Source organism: Homarus americanus, unplaced genomic scaffold, assembly GCF_018991925.1.
Source record: "Homarus americanus isolate GMGI-L3 unplaced genomic scaffold, GMGI_Hamer_2.0 scaffold19179, whole genome shotgun sequence".
NCBI lineage: Eukaryota > Metazoa > Arthropoda > Malacostraca > Decapoda > Nephropidae > Homarus > Homarus americanus.
In genome coordinates this window covers 517,441-541,165 of record NW_024754174.1, presented here as the reverse complement: position 1 = coordinate 541,165, position 23,725 = coordinate 517,441, and the positions used below count along the sequence as shown (strand labels likewise).

The 23,725-nt window shown below is 38.6% G+C and overlaps 1 protein-coding gene across 1 annotated transcript; it reads left to right on the top strand.

Annotated features, from left to right (window-relative positions):
• Nucleotides 1–1,781: 1,781 nt before the first annotated feature.
• On the top strand, nucleotides 1,782–22,758 carry LOC121855702 (probable cytochrome P450 CYP44). Its single transcript, XM_042350786.1, has 12 exons — nucleotides 1,782–1,807; nucleotides 8,002–8,114; nucleotides 9,546–9,681; nucleotides 9,884–10,112; nucleotides 10,727–10,917; nucleotides 11,239–11,342; nucleotides 13,029–13,123; nucleotides 15,301–15,475; nucleotides 17,109–17,275; nucleotides 17,953–18,031; nucleotides 20,012–20,174; nucleotides 21,732–22,758. Exons 2-12 carry the CDS (start codon nucleotides 8,022–8,024, stop codon nucleotides 21,893–21,895), a joined length of 1,596 nt encoding a protein of 531 aa, XP_042206720.1. The 5' UTR covers nucleotides 1,782–1,807; nucleotides 8,002–8,021; the 3' UTR covers nucleotides 21,896–22,758.
• Nucleotides 22,759–23,725: the final 967 nt, after the last annotated feature.

Here is a 23,725-nt window from a genome sequence, read left to right as displayed (position 1 = left end):
AGATGGTCAAGTGACCCGGCCTTCTCACCTGATCACAAATCTTCTTAATTACAAAATTGTCCAGCTTGTACATGCCGTTACTCAAATTCATGTTGAATGCTTCGGTATGTTTAATAAGACTAGATTCTATGATGTTCCTACTGTCAATTGACTTACATGGTAATATTGAGGAGGCATTATCCCAGTCAATGCAATGCTTGTTATCCCTCAAATGAACAAACAGAGCATTGGATTCTTGGCCTGTCCTAACACTGTATTTGTGTTGTTTAATTCTAGTTGCAAGATCTTTACCTGTCTGGCCTAAGTAAAACATATTACATTCCTTGCAAGGAACTTTATAAATGCAACCAATTGTGTTGTTGGGGGAGTTCTTGATTAACATTTGTTTAACAGTGCATGAGTTTTTAAATACCACATTGACGTTCCAGGTTTTTAGCTGTGCAGGAATGTGTGAGAAATTTTTGTGAAATGGTAATATTAAGATATTCTTATGGTCATGGGTGGGCTTGGGGTCAGTTCTATAAAAAGTTTTCTTAGTAATGTTTAAGCATTTGTCTATAAAAGATCTAGGGTATTTAAGGTTTGAGCCAATATTATATATATATTTGTATTCCTCATCGATGAATTCCGGACTGCAAATTCTCAAGGCACGTAAAAACATTGTTGAAAATACTGACTGTTTGACTTTATTATGGTGGGCAGAATAATAATGAATGTATGAACACACATTAGTAGGTTTTCTATAAATACTGAACTTAAAAGTGTTACCTATTCTGTGTATCAGACAGTCTAGGAAAGGCAATTTACAGTCTTGCTCTAATTCCACAGTGAATTTGATCGAGGGGGCTAAGTTGTTAAGTTGTGGTAGGAAAGCTTTTAGGTCCTCATTACATGGCCAGAGACATAATACATCATCAACATATCTAAACCAGACTGCTGAGGGTGGTAAAATATTACTTAATAGTTTCTTTTCAAAGAATTCCATATATAGGTTGCTTAATACAGGTGAGAGTGGATTACCCATTGCCATACCAAATTTTTGAGCATAATATTCCCCATTGAATTCGAATTTGCAATCCTTAATACATAGTTTGATGAGTTCTGTGAAGTCGTCTTTCGAGACGGGCAGTGAAATGTTATCCAGGGAATCTATGAGGAACTCTCGTAAATCATCAACTGGGACCTTTGTAAAGAGTGACGTTACATCAAAGCTGACCAGTTTAAAATCATGATTAATGTGTAAGTTATTGAGTTTATCAACCAGATCCATATTATTCTTGATATTGGAGTTGGAAATGTTGCCAACTAGGGGATTTAGTAACAAAGTAACAGGAACATCGGTATTTATATATCCATTTTGGATAGGTGACTCCTTGGAATTTAACGTTTATCGCTGTTTATTATTTCATTATTTGGACTACATTTCAATGAAAACATTATTAATCAGGTTTTATTGATGTAAAACATATATTCGTTAAGATTTTACCCTGATTTAATATACTTTTGGGTACATTTGGGTACAAGTACTTTATGTAAATCGTTGGACCGCAAGCAGGTTGTGGTGGTTAGTGGTACGAAATCGTCATGTGTACCCGTGACAAGCGAGGTACCACAGGGCAGTGTACTGGGCCCGTTGTTGTTTGTTTGCTTCCTAAATGTCGATCAGTGGGGAAGAGGATAAAGGTAAAAGTGAACGTAGGATGTCCCGCTGTACGATATCTTGGAAGGCGGGGTCAGGCATCACCGCTCACAGCTGGAGCCAAGGTAAGGTTCTGCTCAGTGTTTCTTAGGCACGTGCAGAACCCAGGTAAGAGAATGAGTAATTTCTTCTAGAGGTGTTCACAACAGGCAATGGATTGTGGATTTGAGTACGCCGCATGCAATTGTGACCTTTCTGAGTACATGATTGCTAGGAAATTCATGGTGGGGCTGAGCGACTACAGTGTGTATATTTTTATATTTGCCCCCGAGGGGGCTAATTTATTGGGCATCCCCTTGTCCTCCTGTGCAAGGTGAAGAGCAAAAGCGTTTACATAAGAAAATATGACTCATGCATTAAGGGCGTAAAAGCCCGAAGGGTCATAGGGTTTGTCAGCAAGCTACATAATGTGACAGAATGATGAGTGTGTGGGGGGGGTTATGAGATATTGGTTCACACTCAGGATGGGATGGCACTAGCGTAGCTAGGGGGGGGGGCGGTCCGCCCGGGCGGCACTTTTGGGGGGGCGGTCCGCCCCGGGCGGCACTTTTGGGTCTGCTCATCACCCATATCTGCAGCTACTGGAGACGTTAATCCATCCCTTTGTATCGGCGGCAAGTTAATCCTTGTCGTGTCTGACCTAACACCTGACCCACATCATCACGGCCACGTCATGAGCTACCCCCTTGCTATGCGCCCCCCCGCCCCACACACAACCTGTAACCTGTTGAGGATTAAGGAAACAACTTCAAACAAGTACGCCAGTGAGCTCATGTGGTGTGGGTCAGGTGTTAGGTCAGACACGACGAGGATTAACTTGCCGCCGATACAAAGGGATGAATTAACGTCTCCAGTAGCTGCAAAACCATGCAGTCTCGGGTCATGTACAGCCGACCAATCCACCAGTTACAAGCAATTCACTTCAGTTCTGCACAAGTCTCCATCGTGACAAGACGAGGGAAGGCTAGACTACTTTAAGTTCTCTTGTGTTTTCGATCCAGTTATTTACTTGGTTGGATGACATAATACTATAAGGTAAGAAATATTAAAGTATTGGTTAAAAAATATTGATGTGACCTTTGCTGCGGTACTGAGATTAAATATTAAGATTTTGTTTCACAGCATTGCGATTTTATACTAAGACACTATCCTCTCTGGGGTACAGACAAAAGCCCCCCCGACAAAAGCCACCCAGACAAAAGCCCCCAGACAAGCCACCCAGACAAAGCCCCCTACTTTGATCGGGGTGGCTTTTGTCTGACAACAGTAAGGCAAACTATATATATATATATATATATATATATATATATATATATATATATATATATATATATATATATATATATATATATATATATATATATATATATATATATATATATATATATATATATATATATATATATAAAAGAGTGAGTCACTGTGCAATATGTATTTTTGTAGGTCACGGAACTCAAGGGCCGCCAGGCTAGCTACGCCACTGATGGGATGGAGAAAGGAAACTTAAGAACATAAGAATGGAGGAAACTGCAGCAGGCCTATTGGCCCATACTGGGCAGTCCCGTTTACACCCAACCCCTATTGCTCATATAAGCATCCAACCTATGTTTGAAGCTATCCAGCGTATTCGAGTTAATGATGATATTTGGTAACTTGTTCCATTCATCCACTACTCTGTTTCCAAACCAGTGTTTACCTATTTCACGCCGAAATCTAAATTTGACTAATTTAAAACCATTGTTACGAGTTCGCTCCTGGTTGAATAGGTTGAGTACCTTCGTAATGTCCCCTATGTTTAACCCTGACTTCCATTTATACACCTCTATCATGTCGCCCCTCACTCTACGTCTCTCTAGGGAGTGCAAATTAAGATGCTTTAACCTGTCTCTGTATTCAAGGTTCCTCATGCCCGGGATTAGTCTTGTCATTCTCCTCTGGATTCTTTCCAAGGATTCTATATCCATTTTGTAATACCGTGACCAGAACTGAACTGCGTAATCCAGGTGCGGTCTCACAAACGCTAGATATAATTTTAAGATGACCTCGCTAGCATTGTAACTAACACTCCTTTGTATGAACCCAAGTACTTTATTAGCTTTGTTACGAGCAAAAACACATTGTTTACTTGGCTTAAGATTCCTACTTATCATTACTCCTAAATCTCTCTCGCAGTCGGGTTCCACAATGGCATCGTTGTTCATCTGGTAACTGGTTTCCCTGTTTACATCTCATATACTGAGCACTTTACAGTTGTCCACGTTGAATTTCATCTGCCATTTTTCAGACCATTCGAAAAATTTGTTTAGATCTTCCTGTAGTTTTGCAGAGTCCTCGTCAGATTTAATAACACGTCCTATTTTAGTGTCATCAGCAAATTTACTTATGTTGCTGTCTATGCCGATATCTATGTCGTTTATGTATATAATAAATAATAATGGTCGAAGTACTGAGCCTTGGGGAACTCCACTTGTGACGTTGCTCCAATGGGACTTAGTGCCGTTAATGCTCACTCGCTGTTTCCTGTCCTGTAACCAAGCCCTAAACCATTTAAGGATATTACCTTTGATGCCATGTGCTTCTACCTTTCTAATTAGTCTTTCGTGGGGGACCCTGTCGAAGGTGTGGGAGACTCAGGTGGTCCTTACTCGTCTCATATATCTACAGAAGGCTTTTCTAAAGTCGAGGTATACCACATCATAATTGTGCCCCTCGTCCACCTATTCGAAAACTGATGAAAATAATGTTAATAGATTAATTAGACAAGAATGTCTGCTTGCGAAGCCATGCTGGGAATCATTGATCAATCTGTGCTTCTCCAGGTGATTTCGAATAGAGTTTGAAATGATTGCTTCCAGTAATTTGCCTACTATTGATGTTAGACTGATTGGGCGATAGTTAGTGGATAGTGATCTATCCCCCTTCTTGAAAATCGGTATTACATTCTCTATCCTCCAGGATTCAGGTACTACACCTGTTTTTGAGGACATGTTAAACAACTTTGCTAAGGGCATACTAAGCTCTTCCTTACATTCCTTTAATACTCTGGCAAATATCTCATCGGGACCAGGTGACCTATTAGGCTTTAGTTTGTCTATTTGCTTACTGACTATCTCTGAATAGATTCGGTGCCTCGGGTATCATGTTTAAATTTTCGGTGGTGAAAACTGTTGAAAAATATTCATTCAAATTATTGCTCATTTCTCCGTCGTTATCAGTGAGCTCGCCGGTATCTGACCGTATTGGTCCAATCTTTCATCCTGTTTTAGTTTGATACATTTGGTAGAATCCTTTGGGGTTTGTCTTCGCCTCCCTTGCTATCCTTACCTCATTATTCCTCTTGGCTTTCCTTATCTCGGTTTTAACCTTACTCGCCAATACCTTATAATAATCCCGGAGGTAAATTTTGCCACGCTTTATACATCTACCTATAGCCTTCCTTTGGCCAATGATGTTCTTTAAATAATTATTTATCCATTTAGGATCATTGTTGTCTGATCTAAGGTTTTTGTATGGTATATTCTGCCTTTGTGCATTAAGTAACTCATTATTTAAATTGTCGTGGAACTCAGCAATCTCAGATCTCGTTGTCAGGTCGGTGTCATCTGTCAGGTTCACGGCCAAGCGTGACACCCCCCCTCTCAGCTGCCTCTTTAAACTGTCAAAGTTTGCCCTTCTGAAATCTGGTACTTTAGTGGAATTTTCCTTACGTCTGCCCTGAAAATCTAACTGGAATCTAATTTCTTTGTGATCGCTGTTTGCAAGTTCGTTCCCTACCTCGACATTGCTAATGAGGTTTTCTCTGTTCGACAGAACTAAATCGAGTATATTATTACCCCGGGTGGGTTCGGTTATATGTTGACTTAGGAAACAGTCCTGGATCGTATCGAGAAAATCCTCTGATTCTGAGTTACCTGTAAGGTTGGCCAAGGTTAAAGTCACCTACTATACAGACTTTGTTGTGTATGGAAGCCCTGCACATTTCATCCCAGATAAGATTGGGAGGTCTATATATTACTAGTGTGATTAATTTTTCCCTACCGTCGATTACTTCTATCCAAATTGTTTCTGTATTCCGCTCAGTTTTTATTTCCTTATTTATTTCACACTTCAGATTATCCCTAACATAGATTGCTACTCCGCCTCCTTTCCTGGTCTGCCTATCGGTTGCTTGCTGGTGGCACTGGGTAGAAAAGAGGCTGGTCACAGCAGTGTCAGGCCTTATAAGGCAGGGGTAGGCGTGGGTAGATAGTTGACCCCCGCTCCGTGGGCGGCGCTGGAGGCGTAGGCTGGGGAATTCGAGAAGGTTTGGTGCTTGTAGGGGAGGAATCACTACAATACTCCCCTTCCCCCCCAGGCGCGGCGGGAGGCTGGAGGTTGGCAGAGTTGCGTGCCACATGTGAGACAGAACGGGCGGTGCATGCCACATGTGGGACATAACGGCGAGGGCGTGGATGAGCCGGCCGCTAGGGGGGGGGGGCAACTCTGTCTAGATACACGAGATCTGTGGGAGAAAAGAGGGAGAAGGAGGGTTGTAGAGGCGATGAATGTTGTGCTTCACTCGCGACGGGTACAGAGTCCTCAGATGCGCCTGCTGGGGTGTGTGGGCCTGGGTCAGGAGCAGGGGCTGCGTCAGCAGGAAGAGTGTCCATGACAGCAGCAGGGTGCATGACAGCAGCAGGGTCAACGACAGCAGCAGGGTGCAGGACAGTAGCAGGGGGTACGTGAGGGAGAAAAAAGGGGTGTGTGGGTCCGCGTCAGGAGCAGGGGCTCCGTCAGGGGGTACTGCTGGGCCGGGGGCGGCGTCTGAGGCAGGACGGGTGTGTTGGGGTCGGTTGGACGTGGTGCTTGGGGCAGGAAGAGGAACGGTTGTCTGCTTAGAGTAGCAGAGCTGCTGTAGGGTGCTTAACCTGCGGTGTAGAGACACTAGCTGTAGAGCCGATGAGAGCTGCCTCTGCGTGGGTAAGTCTTCCAAGGCTGTTGAGTTGATAAGAACTGGAAAGGAAAGTATAAGGAAATAATAGTTGAAATAAAATAAATAAAAAAATAAATCAACAAGCTTGGCTATTCTTAAAGGCATTCTATTACTGCCCCAAAGAAAGTTTTATTTTTTTCTGTATATCTAAAGGACTGAGTGGGCGTATATTATCCGTTATTCATAGCAAAATGCAGTGTACATAGAGATAGCACTTTGATCCCGACAAATCGCCGAAATGAACTGAAAAAAAAGAGAAGAAAAACAGAAGCCAACTCTCTTGACAACACAGTACCGAGGAACACCAACAGGAGGCAAGTTGGTTTTTGTTTTGCTTTTTCTCTTCTTCCTTTTTTAAATAACATTCAATTGCCATAAGGGCACAATCACCTCCATATCTCACCTTACTTAGACTTCATTTAGTAGATGTAATTATTAAGGAAGTCATCTCACTGAGAGGTGTAGTGTATCTCTTGATCAGATGAAATAAATTGTGCTTTACCCAGGCAGTGGAACGAGGCTTTTAAAGGGACCTCATCAGATGAAGTAAGGAAAAGTTTTCTTTCAGCTCACGATGACGAGGAACTCTTGGCTAAAACTGTTCTGGCTTGGTTATCAACAGGAGACCAATCAGTATAAAGTCCAATTAACATGATACGAGGGAAGACGTTTGCAGCAGTGAGAGAGATAGTGAAAAGGAATGACATCTAATTTTTTTCAGTTATATGATAATGTATTTCACGGTAATAATCATGCATATTGTCATAAGGCATTCGCTAAACAAGAGAATTGACCTTTTAAATAAAATAATAGTTTGAAAGATATTTATACTTCAACTAAAACTTGATACCTGTTTACCATAAAAAAAAAAATACCTTACTGTATGTACTGTATTAGAAATTAAAATTGACCCAATAATATTAGTCTGACAAAAAAAACAACCATAGAAGAAGATGTGTTTGTTTTGCAAGGTTACAAACTGGCTATAAGTTGAGAACAATTATTGAGGAAAAAACGATTTGCTTTATTTTGTGTCGTTTTGACCGCCATTTTCCAAGATAGCGGCCAAACGACGGGATTAGAAAAGAGACTCCCGAGCTAACACTCACAAAAATGTGTCAATAATTTATTCCAAACATAAAAAGAGGTTCCCTCCCCCCAAAAATGCACACAGGCCCCTGTACAGTTTGTGGAGATATCCGTCCTTCATTTATTTACCAGATGTGTTATTTACAAGTTCATATAACATCTATACAAACGCGCAAATTTAAACAGAGATGATACTGTATAATGTATAATCGACTTTTAACTTATACTTTTTATCTTCCAGAAATAATAATTTGCTGAATAATGAGTCTGACACGATGTTATGCATTGGGTCAAAGAAGACTGGTTGCCTGGGAGAATCTTTCTGTGTATAAAGCCAATTTTTGTGTTGGTAAGGTATGTAAGTTTATTTTTTATGATCATATTAGTTTTTAATTATTCTAACTAACAATGTGAAGTAGGTGATATATTTAATGGCGACTAGAAAGGTAAACAATCAACCAATCCAATAACTTCAAGAATCCGAGAGTAAATTTTAATGATAAAAATTCATCAACAAACTGAGGTGAATAAGAGAGTAAATAAATATATCTTATCCTCTTCTGAAAGGTAAAATAACACCAAGAAAATACCAAATACAGTAGGTGATAATAAACACGTGTATTTTAAAGTGTGGGGAGGAGCCATGGGGAGAGAGAATGGCTATGATGATGATGATGATGATGATGATGATGATGATGATGACGATGATGATGATGATGATGATGACGATGATGATGATGATGATGATGATATCTATTTTGAGGACAGTGCCAGAAACATAAGATCAATTAACAAAGCGAAATCACAACATGCAAGCTGGAGAAATGAGAATGTTAATAATTATTAATGGAGACACGTTACTATTTTGGTTGTGAAATAAATTAATTACTGAAGATTTGGATGGCATATTGAGATTAGATTATATTTTAGAAGATTAACTTGAGATGGTAACGGCACAACTAAACAATGGAAAATGCCCAGTACCCAAATTTTTTTTTTATCAAATTGGAAGCCACAAGGAAGGTGACCAGGGGGAAATGAAAGAGGCAGCTACAGTTTGTTTAGCCTGTAAAATAGTCTACCTGTTCTGAGTAGACACCTTAATAAGACATATTATCCTACAGGTACTTGGGTCGAAAGGAAGTGAGAAAGGTGAGATGGAAGTGTAATATGACACTAAGAAATAGGTACAGAGTTAAGAAGGTAGTTGGGTATTGACAATATTGGGGTGAGGTTTTGTGTAAAGGTCGGCGGAGATGGTTCAGGCGTGTGGAAAGAATGGCGGACAGTTAGGTCGAGATGCATTTAATTTGAAAGTGGAAGGGAGGAAAGTTGAGGGTAGGCCAAGAATGTTCTCAGGGATAAGCATCTGACTAGAGAGACTGAACTCTAGCCTCTAAAAAAGCAAACTCAGCAGCCAGTCTATCTTTTTAGTGATGTATCTAATAAGAACGACGGAGAGTTTTGTACAGTTCTCTCACCTGCTGTCAGTTAGGACGGAGTCTACTGTCCCAGAGCCATCTGGCAATGGGATGAACTGGAAAATAGACATTTCAGAATCATTCCCTCATTTCTCATTATGTTACAGGATGTCAGTACATAATATATAAAGTACAGTTATTCATCATGACAACAGCAATAGGTTTTGTACTCTGAGGGTCCAAAGTGCAAAGGTCAGGGTCAAAGCTTGGGACCTTGCTGAAGCGCAACCTAATTGATTAATGATAAGTTCAATGCAGTAATAGTAAAGTGACTGTAAACCAGTTCACATTTGTATTTCGGCAGCACCACAATGTGAGGTCCATAAACACTGTGAAATCTCACATATCTGCACAATCCTTTGAGACAACCAAACCATTCTCAGCAATTCCTGGTCCTATCAGCCTCCCAGTCTTGGGAACATTGTTACCATATAAAATAGGTAAGTGTTGTGCTTATCTTTTTGTTTTAACATGAGGCTTTTTAAGCTGGGTAAAACATATAATTATTAAAATAATGGTGTTTGCTTCATTTGTGTTGGTAAATCCCAGATTTATTAGGTCTTTAACCAGTTAGTTGGCCAGAGGCAGCAGGTCTGGAGGCCAATTTCACTTGTGCTTATCTCAATCTTGGTAATGTTATAGGCACCAAGAGGGTACAGACGTATCATCAAGATGTGTGTTCCCTTTACCACAAATATGGACCAGTTGTGAGGGAAGTTTTTAGCTCTGGAACTGTAATTCATGTATTTGATCTGGCTGACATCCGCGCTGTTTATGAGAGTGATGGAAGAACTCCTCATGTACCACCACTACAGGAAACAACGAAGGCGTATCGTGAGCTGAAACACCTTTCTCCTGGACTCGGAAACATGTAAGAGTGATAGTCCTGACAACACAGGTTAATACTATAGAAAAAAAAATGATAGATTTATAAACAAGATAAATTAAGAGAAATAGTTCACTTTGACCTATTTTTTTAATATTATGGAAGCAGTTAAACTTGCATATGTTTAGTGTATAAAAAAAAGTCAAACTAGCAAACTTGTTTATCGATTTAATAAAAATATAGTTTGCAGTTTAAAGAATACATTATGTGCTATATACAGTGTGTTATATTATCGTTATCTCCACCATTTGACGGCAACATTCCACGCTGCTGTGAGATATCCATGATTAGTTTTGCATAGCTTCTCCAACCTGTTTATCCAATAAAATTTCATGTTCTTTTCTCTGAGTTATGTCTCACAATCTCTCCACCTCTCCCTGGTTCTTATCTCCCCCATTTTTAATATTGTTTATCTCTATACCCAAGTGGCACCCCCCTTTCTCTCCAGGTGCTACGAAGCCTTATTAAGTGCTAGATTCAATAGTCAGGAACCAGTATATTAATGGATAGATATATGGACAGTCTTTAGTTATGCATTAGATTATATCCATCCTTTAGTTATATCATAAATATTTAAATTGCTATTTTGTACTTTATAGAAATGGTGAAAAGTGGTACAAATTGCGCAACGCAGTACAACAGATGATGCTCCGTCCCCAAGAAGTTAGTCATTATTACCCTCTTCAGGATGATGTGGCCAAAAAAGCTGTAGAAAGACTGGCACTCGAGGCAGACGATCAAGGGTTCATTCCACAGCTACACTTCTTTATTACCAAGTGGATCATGGAATGTAAGTAGTTTGATTGTTTGGGTAGATGATTATTTTGATGTTTATAAATGTTTAATTAGCTTTTATACAGGCTGCTCTAATAGAAAAAAATATACATACAATTTCGATCAGTTCATGCAAGTAACATGAAATTTTTTAAGAAATCGGTCAGTTAACTTTCGTATCAATATTATTATCTACGGTCAGTGGTTTTTGGAGTGTGTGTGTTCATGATAAGATAGGTTTCTTCATATCATTATTCCTTATATTTTGTATGTCTTTAATTAAAATTGAATCTGTTATCTCGTGAATGTTTATCCACTGTCTTTTCCTGTAAACCAGCTGCAGGGATGTGCTGCTTTGAAAAATCGCTTGGGTGCTTAAGTGGAGGTGCTAAAGAAGACCTTGCACAAAAAATGGTGGAAGCAGACATTGAAATATTTAAGGTATAGCATTTAATATTTTTTATTTCTCATTGTGATTCTCTTTTTTCGGTGTTATAGAGAAAACTTAGTTTTCTACTTATATATTTATCCTTATAACCTTCATCTCCTCCACAATGTGATACATGGCAGTTTCTTAATGTTTACTTTTACTTTATCTTCTTCGCCATTGATCAGTCTGCTTGCCACATGACAGGCGGCCACATCTTTGTTACGCACTGTTGACAAGTACTGGTCATTTTACTACCTTCAAAATGTCTCTGTACCTGTGCCAGTGCTGGTCAAGTCTGATCTTGAAACAGCTCACTCTCCGGCGGATTGTTCGAAGAGTTCACAACTCTCACTCCAAAAAAGTTTGCCCTGACAATTTTCTGAACTTGTGACTTCTCCAACCATTAGCTCTAGGGGGGGCGGGCATCTGCCAATTTCAGATATTAACACTCGACTGCATAATGGCCTCTGAGATGTTTAGAGATTTTTATTAAGTCACCCCTTGCCTGCCTATAATATAAGCTAGGCAACTGCAAGCATTTTAATCTCTTTTGGTAACTGAGGTGCTTTAGTGCAGTCACCAGTCTGGTAGCCCTCTCTTGGACATTTTTAATCAGCTGACAGTGTATGGCATATATCGAAGACTGGGCAGTCTGACAGTATTCCAAAAGGGAAAGCACCTTACGCTTGGTGAACGTTATGAGGGATGGACCATCTAGGTATGTGAACACCCTTATAAGGCCTACTAGCTTAATTGCTTGATTTACCTTCTTTTCACAATGGTCCGAGAAATTCAGCTCATTGACAACATACACACCCAGGTCTTTTCCACATTTGGTCTCTTAAAGCTGTTTCTTCATCTTGTTGGGACATGCGGTATGCCTCCTTACTGCAACAGCACACTGTATACCAAGCCTTCAGTACACAAGGATGGAGCATGGCTGTGGTACTGCACTCTACCACATTCCACCCCCACGCTTCCCCACTTCGGTACATCGTGACTAAAATTAAGACCAGCACATAATCTCCTCCCACTCATCTCCTGTAATTATTCAATATTTTTATTTTTAGATCTCGGTTACACTTTTTAGGGCCCAGGAAATTCCACTGTTTACATGTTGGCTATAAGGAGTTTCTCAGTTCTAACAAAGTTAAAAACAATTTTATGACCACTCATCCATTTCTGGATTCAGTCCCAGACATTCATGTACTGTACACACACCAACAAGAGTCCTGTCACTTCACTTGCCTCTTCATGAACCCAGAGATTAAGAGACCTCAAAGGTCTCTGAATCTCTGGGTTCATGAAGAGGCAAGTGAAGTGACAGGACTCTTGTTGGTGTGTGTACAGTCACCTCCACTTACACCTGGAACAGTAGCTAGTGCGTTTTGTGAAAAGTGGCAACTCTGTGTTTGTTTATATCATAGTAAAACTCCCGGAATGGCCTTAAGGTATACCTCACAATAGTAGCCAGATGAGATAAGCATTCCACGGAGTTGTCATATCTCACAAAATGCCCCAGCCTCTGTACCCGGTGTAAACGCAGGCAACTGTACATAAGCTGTGATGGGATTGCAGGATAAGTCCTTTTTTTTATAGGTATGTATATTTTGCAGGGTGGTCGTGCTGCAGTTTTGTCCTATTTTTTTAAATTAACTTTATTGTATGACTACTAAAATGAACTATATACATTTCAGCTTTCAGCAGAGCTTAGGTTTTCGCTGCAGCTGTATCGCTACTACAAAACTCCAAAGTACAGCAGACTACTTGACTATAGCGATTTCTTTTATGGGTAAGATAGAAGTTATCTACTGTAGATAGACACTGTAATTCACAATTTTGTTATGTTGTTTTAATTTGCTTTAAAAAATCTCTGTAACCAGAGATTATTATATGTGACATAAATTACATATGAAAATGATATCTGATATATAAAACTCCTTCAGTTATACTATATTGTGGATTGGTCTAAAGTTCAGCTCTCCTGGGAATGTCTATTTTCCGTAATCTGGCAAATTCTGCAATCTAAAAACTGCTCGACCCCAAGGGTGTAGGATTACTGATGTTGCCTTGCATTTATTTCCTTTTGGAGGGTACGGTAGATGCAAAGAGAAACTATCAGTACTTGAACGACAATAATTATAGAGTTGTAGAATGTGCCCGTGATTGATCACAGAAAAAGCAACACATACTTTTGGGATTTACATTTTGTTTCTTCATTTAGGAACATATCCTTTCCAAAAATAGATATCATCCTTAATAGTGAGTTGATTAAACCATTGGCTCACCCCCCCCCCCTACATTTCCGAGTTATTTGTGAATTTTTTAGTACGGTGTAGCAACATACCTGTAGTCAGTCATGGTTTCCTCATATTTAACAAAAAATAACCAATTGCTCCTGTGATCTGCTAATTCAATTTCAATTTCAATTGTTTATTCCTTGATAGAGGAAGCGGGATCCTAGTGCTGTCACTAGGTACCCCTGTACAATGACACCAGAAGCATCTGGCAAGTGTGACAAGTATATACAGTATAAATATTATAAAGGGGCTTACTGAAGCCTAAGGAAGGAAGGATATTCCTTTAACACAAAATCAATATTATTTACATAATATCTGGCCAGTATGGGGAGGATCATCGTGTCTCCGTCAGGGGGTCGTGGAGTGGTGGTCCAGCAGGCGTCACGGAAGCGTTGTGTGTGGGGACATCTTAGGAGGTAGTGGATAAGGGTGCGGCTGTCGGGTCTTCTGCATAATGCACAAGAGCTTTATATTTTTATTTTCATTGTCATAATTTATGGTGTAATTTGTAAGTGTATAAGTAATCAAGGTACATTCTCCCCAAAAAGTATCGAGTCCCTCGAGACTGATGTACTTGGAAATGAACACAATAACACGTGCACAATAGTCCAGGTTCGGTTGGTATTTCTGATTGTGAGATGTACTTTTCGTTCTTTCTTCTTGCACCTGATAATCACCATGATATCTGCAGTATACCAACTATTTTCTACGTAATGTAATGAAATAGGATGAAGTGTGATGTCATATGCAAAACCAATAACGTCATGAGTAACCCCGCTAATTTATGCACCTTAGATATTATTTCAGCCCCAGAGGATGAGTTGCCAAATAGGAATATAACGTTACTGTGTTTTCATGAACAGAGGTTACAATGGAATCGCTTCGAACGAAATATAAAACACTATGATCCGATATTAGATTAATTTTGCAAATATAGTAATTACAGGTGTATAATGATGCCATATCCAGTTACAATGCCTTTATGATTTACTGCTTTTCGATATTCTTTTTGCCTCAATTGATGAGATGATTATTATGTATATAACGTATCATCCCATGACTCGTGCTGACAACGGAACGTTTTCTAATACACACTACGAGGCGATGTCGTCAAGTCTTCCCATGGGATTGACAATCACTATGGAGACATTACAGATAACACGAGGCAGTATCATCGTCCTTCACGACATAGGCCTCAGCAACAAGGAGACAGCTAACAAACATTGATTTATAGTTATACTGTTATTCGGAAAGTGACATCTCTCCATGTCTGTCGGTACAAGCTGTTGATATATTTTCGTTACATTAATATCATTATATTATTCTACTAAAGATGGGGCACAGTGATTTACCATAATTACAGCAAATACAATAAATAATAACTAGCAACCTCACAGATATTAGGAAGGCTGGCCTACCAACATAATGTAGAAATTACAATTAGTGATCGGAAATATTCGTCCATTGTGACATATTGTATCGATGAGAAAAGGGGTCAATACTTTTTTGTGAGAGTGTACCTGTACTATATTGAGCAGAGAATATACAGTAGCAATACAGTATACAGTATTCCTTCTTGTGCATATAATGATCCCATACAGTACAGTATATGTAAATCTGAACTCCAACCCATAGTCTTAAGTGTACTTTATTGATTTTTCTGTGTTAGAGTGACATTGAAGTTCATCAGTGATACCGTGGATGAGATCAAGGCACTCGTGGCTGAGAAAAAACTCAAAGCTGGACAATTCAACTTCCTGACTTACCTTATGTCCCGCAAGGAGTTGTCAGAGGATGATATTGATGCCATCACCTTGTCTCTCTTCACAGATGGTCTCTCCACAGTAAGTTGTTCTTGTCTTGGTAAATTTAGGAATTTAACAACATCACCGCTTTACAAATATTTTTTCAAGTTTTCGGTGGTTAGCTGTGATTATCTGATGACGTAGTGGCCGAGTAGCATCAGGCAAATTTGAAGCAATTTTTATGGCACGGTGTCCCTTCCTATCACCAACACACCTTTACAGAGTGTGAACTGGGCATTATATTTTACCTTATTTACCTAAAGGCAACCCACTAGATGTGACCACCCCGAAGGAAGGAAGCCAGTGACTTGTGCAGGATTGTAGGATGATAAGGATCCATCCATTTTTCTTGATAATTTTGTCATGTCAAGAGCTATTTTGAAGCCCAGTATTGTTCATGATTTCGCAGCTTGGTCTGGGAGACCGTTCCATAGGTGTGAAGAAGCATTACTTTATGTTCATTATGCATGATAGTTTGGTGAGCTTGAAATACTTTCTCTCGTGTTGGTGGTGCGTGACATAACATAGAAGTGGCTCAGGTTCATATTTTCCACCCTTTTGAGGATTTGGGGCGTCCAAGTGCAGGAAATAAAGGACACAGAAAATGGAAATTAATTACATGGAAAATTGATCCTAAAACCCTGGGTTATAGCAGAACCCACAGCTGGTTGACCAATAATGCTCAACATAAGCCTTGCAGGTTGGAGGCCCAGGAAGACCTTAAATATTAGTGGCCAAGTAGCAACCTCTCACTAGATCTACCTTTGGAACTATCTAATGATCAATTCGCCTTCCCATGACAACCAAGTTTCCATAAAGAGGAGATGTCTGAAAGCATAAGTCACCATCACAGGCTACACTCATGATGTTACACCTGTACACACACACACACACACACACACACACACACACACACACACACACACACACACACACACCTGTCTCAGTTATTAGCCATCTTTGATTCAGGCTTATTCCTTACATCCCCGCTTCCTCCTTGACCTTGTTACCCATGGGAGGAATGAGTGTATTCAAGTGGCTTACCTGTAGGTTCATTACTATAAACTGTGGTTTCAGTATTAATCATCCATTTACAACTGACACTCTACAGCTACAGGTAACTCAGCAACTGACACTCTACAGCTATAGGTAACTCAAGCAACTGACACTCTACAGCTATAGGTAACTCAAGCAGCTGACACTCTACAGCTATAGGTAACTCAAGCAACTGACACTCTACAGCTATAGGTAACTCAAGCAACTGACACTCTACAGCTATAGGTAACTCAAGCAACTGACACTCTACAGCTATAGGTAACTCAAGCAACTGACACTCTACAGCTATAGGACTGACACTCTACAGCTATAGGTAACTCAAGCACTGACACTCTACAGCTATAGGTAACTCAAGCAACTGACACTCTACAGCTATAGGTAACTCAAGCAACTGACACTCTACAGCTATAGGTAACTCAAGCAACTGACACTCTACAGCTATAGGTAACTCAAGCAACTGACACTCTACAGCTATAGGCAACTCAAACAAATGAAGGCAACTAGATTTCCTTGTTTACCAAAGTGTGTAAATGTCAACAAAGAATGAGACTTAACGTTGTCGTCACTTTTGAGTTCACTGTGTAGATGATTCGGTGATTTTGTTGCTTATCCTCAGACTGCTCCAACACTTCTTGGCAATCTTCACTGTTTAGCATTGAACCCAAGCATCCAAGAACGACTTTATCAAGAAATTAAAGCACACGTTAAGCCAGATGCTCCAATAACACCACAGACCATCAATAAATTGCATTACCTTCGGGCATTCGTTAAAGAAGTATTCAGGTAAGATAAAAAAAAACACTTCACTTTTAATAAGGATGGATTTAATTTTTAATAGGGATTTTTATGTTGTTACTCAAAAAAAAAATCTACACTTGAGGGATCGGTGAATTACAAAATGAATGAATATTTTTTCCATTGTGTCATATTGTTTCAACACAATTTTGTAGAGACAGTTTTTTGAGTGACTGTACAGTACATTTTTCATACGTTTTCTTCTCAATAGTTTTTTTTCTCATCTCTTGTCATAGTTCTTGCTTCCTTTCCCTCACAAATTAGTATCCTATTCTTAACATGTAAATCATCAGAATCATTATTTTTTTTTTTAAGAATAAGCAGCAATGTGTTGACTGACCTCCATTGTTATTTAAGTCCTGACCTCAAAATATGTTTTATGAAATTTTTCCACACAATTAATGTTTTATCCCCTTCTCATGATTTCATTATCTGTCATATTCAACTATTTTCTAAGTCAAACACCAGAGCTGTGTCAAGTCATTAACATATCAGATGTCTAACAGATTTACTCAATATTTTCCTCCGTGATATTTTTTAAATAGTTTGAAATGTTGATATATATATATATATATATATATATATATATATATATATATATATTAATTTTTTTTATCTTTGTTTGTTGTATCTTCTCTTTATCTACAAATTAGTTACCTTTGCAGATTTTATCCTATTGGTGAAGCTGTACAGCGTTTTCTTCAGAAGGACTTGGTTCTAAGTGGCTATCATGTTCCTGCTGGTGTAAGTTAGTGATTATCATGTTCCTGTAGGTGTAAATTAGTGGCTATCATATTCCTGTAGGTGTAAATTAGTGGCTATCATATTCCTCGTGTTTTAGTGGCTATCATGTTCCTGTAGGTTTAAGTTAGTGGCTATCATGTTCCTGTAGGTGTAAGTTATTGTTCACATGCCTCTTAACTATTGGTTAAACCATCCCATTGAACACTCCTCAAGGAGAGAGAGATCTTGCTGTAGTACTTCACATTCTGTTTTGTTCTTAGCTTCCGTGAATAACTTAGCATCGTCTGCAGACATTTGTATGGGGGAGTGAATAACATCCGGTTTATCATTTATGAAACAAACAAACACGTTAACAACAAGGGTCACTGCTCGGTGGTTGCCCGCTTGTCACGGCTATACATGGCAATTTCGTGCTAATAATCACCGAACACACTGCTTGCGGTCATGGTAGGTCATCCTTGCTAGGACACTCCTCTAAATTCCATACCCTTACAGTTTAATTTTCAGCCTTCCATGAGGTATGCTGTCGAAAGCCTTGGTAAAGTCTATATGCTATTCAGGGTAGTATCTGCGTTCTTATTTCTCAGTGAGTCAGGCCAGCGAATACTCCTTATTTCCTCCCCCACACTGTAGTAATCACTAGTGTAATACGGGTGTGTTTGAGCCTTGGCCTGTTCTCATCATTTAACCAATAGCTGTTAAATATGAAGGACAACATCACGTAATGGCTAATGCCGATGGGGGTTAAATGTTTCACTGTGGCCACCATACCCTCTTCGTTAGTTTTGACGATGTCCAGCAGTTTGGGTATTTTTCCCCTCCATAGTGAGTCAGATCCTTAAAATGTTGGTAGAAAATTGTCTCTCAGAGTTTCTATAAATAAATGCAGGATTATTTCTGTTATGTGGTGTAATTTCATTCCTCCAGTAGATGACACTATAGTTGAAGTCCCCCCTGACGAGGAAGTGGCTAGAGTTGAGTGCCACTGCATTGTCTATTAAGGCTCTTAAGTACTGTAGGTCTCTTTTTTTCAGTTTAATTTTAATGCCATTTTGATTCTTTAAAAACATCCCCCCCTACACCCTTACCTCACTGGGTCTAAGGTCCTTCATACTGTACCATAAGTAACCTCACCTTTCTTATAGGTTGCCTGAGAGAGGTTCGTAAATGAGTCATATCCACCTATGTTAAACTCGCAATCCTCTAAGTCTATCCTCCTTATATTATACAGAAACAATATTTCCACAACACTTACTATCGTATATCAGGTTGATGGGTCATGAGTAGTTTCAAACTCCACTCTCTTGTCGAGGAAAGTGTCAGTGTTTGTGTACACACTGTAAAAAAAAAGAATCTATCCACACTCTGTGAAACAATATAACAACACAGATGAAAGATTTTGACAACCACACTGAGACAACATGACTGTTTTCCTTTCTCCACTCCTCTGGTTCTGTATTGGTGCGCTTACTTTTACTACTTTCTATTTGATAATCATCGCAATAACACAAAAAGTAGATAAACAAATAAAACGTATTTAGGAAAGTGGACCATGAGTGTTGTGATCACGAGTACACAACAAAGACTGAGCATGGCATGGGCATCGTATGTGCAAGGTGTGTGAGTTACTTCGAGAAACTTTGACAAGTTTTGAGATGGGACCTTGTGAAGTTTTACTGTAAACTACGTATTTATACAGTTCCAGAGGCCACTCTTGCACAGGCAGAACTGCGAATACTAAATTTGCGAATAACAAGAAATAAATGTATAGCTATACCATTGCCTGAATGGAATATAAATTACAAACTGCTGAACGTTAACAAAAATATTATCTGGCTCCCAATAGTATGCTGTAATTAATTTTATTTTAATTCTTATCATGTTTTGGAACAACCTATACGAAATAAAGTTAGTACGGTAGAGTATAGCTAATATGTAAAACAACACTGACCATTTTAGTGCTGTGTATTAATATTTCAGACTCGGGTCGAGTTGAGCTCCTATGTCTGGCTACAAAGTAGTGACTACTTTAAAGACCCGACCACACTGTCTCCTGAACGTTGGCTGCGAGATTCGGCAAAACATGCCAGTGTTGACCCCTACCTCCATATTCCCTTCAGTATTGGTACCCGGATGTGTGTAGGTTTGTACATATTTAAGGTTAATGAATTAATGATTTAGTAAAAAATTGAAGGAATATATATATACAGTATATATATATACTATATATATATATATATATATATATATATATATATATATATATATATATATATATATATATATATATATATATATATATATATATATATATATATATATATATATATATATATATATATATATATTAGCAGAATCGCCGCCCTCCGGGCGGCTCATCCACTGGGCAACGGTAGGACGCCACCCTCCGGGAGGCTCCACATTGTCTCACTGTTCAGTCCCCAAAACTTCTTCTTCCTTCAATAGTTCATTAACGGTGTATATAAGTTCCACCATGTTTTTCACTACAACGGTACAGCAAATTATATTTTTTTAGCATTAAACTTATTATTTTATTATCTAATCATCACTACATATAACACCACCCATCATCACTACATATAAAATCATCCATCATCACTACATATAACACCATCCATCATCGCTACATATAACACCATCCATCATCACTACATATAACACCACCCATCATCACTACATACAACAATATCCATCATCACTACAAATAACACCATCCATCATCACTACATATAACACCATCCATCATCACAACATATAACACCACCCATCATCACTACATATAAAATCATCCATCATCACTACATATAACACCATCCATCATCACTACATATAACACCATCCATCATCACTACATATAACACCATCCATCATCACTACATATAATGCCATCCATCATCATACATATTACACCATCCATCATCACTACATATAACACCATCCATATCATCCATCATCACTACATATAACATCCATCATCACTACATATAACACCACCCATCATCACTACATATAACACCATCCATCATCACTACATATATATCATCACCATATAATACCATCCATCATCACTACATATATAATCACCATCCATCATCACTACATATAACCACCATCATCACTACATATAATACATCCATCATCACCATATCATCACCACTACATATAATACCATCCATCATCACTACATATAACCATCCATCATCACTACATATAATACCATCCATCATCACTACATATAACACCATCCATCATCACTACATATAACACACATCATCACTACATATAATACCACCCATCATCACTACATATAATACCATCCATCATCACTACATATAACACCACCCATCACCACTACATATAATACCATCCATCATCACTACATATAACACCATCCATCATCACTACATATAATACCATCCATCATCACTACATATAACACCATCCATCATCACTACATATAATACCATCCATCATCACTACATATAACACCAATCATCTACTATCTATATATATATATATATATATATATATATATATATATATATATATATATATATATATATATATATATATATATATATATATATATATATGCGTGTGTGTGTGTGTGTGTTTATTAAATGTCTACATTTGTCATTCATGATTTATGAATATCTTTGTCTTGTTTATCACCCTACAGGTCGGAGATTTGCAATACAGGATTTATATTGTGGCCTGTGTCGATTGTTGCTGAAATTTCAGCTTGTGGCAACAGACAAATCACCACCTCAACAGGAATGGAACACTTTGCTAAAACCAAAGTTTTCACAACCAGTACCTATTCAATTTATTCTCAGGAAGTAAGAACTAGTGTCACTTGTGTCAGCTCCCGTGTACAGCTGGCACAGTTCTACCTCATACAATAGCTGGCACAGTTCTACCTCATACAATAGCTGGCACAGTTCTACCTCATACAATAGCTGGCACAGTTCTACCTCATACAATAGCTGGCACAGTTCTACCTCATACAATAGCTGGCACAGTTCTACCTCATACAATAGCTGACTCATTTTGTGAGATGTGGCACCTCTGTGTTTGTTTACACCATAGTAAAACTAGCTGAATGGGCTGAAGCAGCATATCTCTGAATGAAAGTACTGTATGTTACCAAATCGAACATTATTGGCTCCTTTTTGCTGTCTGCTGAACGGTGGCTGTGTTGTATGCTGGAATAATATACTAGTATATCATATGAAGGAATGAGTATGTGGGTAATGATAAATGATGATGTAATTTTGTCATGTAAGTCAAATTTGGTAAAAGGTTAAAATGGTTATCTCAGCAATGCAGGTGGCCAGACTAAAGAATCGGAGGCACTGTGTCATTGTGGGTTGGATGGGTATAATGAAGTTTAACTAAACTGGTATTTCAAATGTTATTTCTAAGCTCATCTCTAAGGTGACCTGATGTTTTCTGATTAATAATTTTGTGTTCAGTTAATTTGTATTTTCCTGTAAAAGACAATTTCTTTGAATTCTATATTTGCTAAGGTACTGTATTTACTTTATGTTAACTACCGAAAGAGTAATAGTGATGTGAATCTTAATGTTTTACTTGTGGTTCATTGGACTGGGTACCAGGGCCGGATTCAAGAGTGGGCAAAGTGGGCAGCTGCCCAGGGGCCTCCACATATCAGGGCTGGTCGACTTGAAACCACATGAATGACTCCAGTCATGTCTCACTTTTGTGTGTGTGTGTGTGTGTGTGTTGGGAATTTATACACTATCAATAAATATACAGTTAATTAAAAATTTATCAACGTTCTAATAACCTCAATATAACTGCATATGGCTTCAAAATTCTCCAAAGAAGTGTTCAAATTTCAAAATTTTCCCGGGGGGGGCTTACAGCGTCCCCCGGAACTCCCAGATATTTAGGCACACTTCACTCGCCACCCCACCCTCTTGGGTAGTTATAATGAGGGGAGCCTCCACAAAGAGGCTGCCCATGGGCCTCCACAGGTCTAAATCCGGCACTGCTGGGTACTGAGTCAAGAGGAATCAGTTGTCCTTAAGTAGCCAGTTAGAAGGATGTAAATTATACCTGAGTAAAGCTGAGTGGAGTTTAATGTATGACTCGTGTTGGTGAAACATTGAATTAATATATCTTTTTTATAAAGAATCATGATGATTCATTTTGCTATCAACTTTTTAAAAAGAGTTTAAAATTTGTGGTTTGAGATTGGTGAATATTAAACTAAATTATTTATGTAATGTTAGTGTAAAATGTTATAAAATAATCTTGTGTACTGAATTATTTTTTGGCCATATTTTTATAATTTTATTAAATTAATGTTAGTAAACATGAAGCTTAATTTTTCTCTCCATTCCTCACGAACAACTGAAAATTAAACTGGAAGAGTACGGGATTCAGGGGAACGTCGTTGTGTGAATAAAAGACTTTGTTCGTGACTGCAAGAAGCATGTGGTGATTATTGACACGAAATTGTCCTGTGTACCCGGAACAAGCGGGGTACCACAGGGCAGTTTACTGGATCAGTTGTTGCTTTTTGTTTCACAAATGATTTGCCAGAGGATACACACTCCTCCATACAAATGTTTGCCAACGATGCTAAGTTTTTCAGGGAAATTAAGAACCAAACGGACTGTAAAGAGCTACAGTAAAATCTTTATC

Excerpts from the sequence above, each read along its gene's own strand:
- LOC121855702 (XM_042350786.1), top strand. The coding sequence starts at position 8,022 with ATGAGTCTGACACGATGTTATGCATTGGGTCAAAGAAGACTGGTTGCC. Across the intron at positions 13,124-15,300 it reads TATAGCGATTTCTTTTATGG|AGTGACATTGAAGTTCATCA; the intron begins GTAAGATAGAAG and ends TTTCTGTGTTAG. Across the intron at positions 18,032-20,011 it reads GCTATCATGTTCCTGCTGGT|ACTCGGGTCGAGTTGAGCTC; the intron begins GTAAGTTAGTGA and ends TTAATATTTCAG.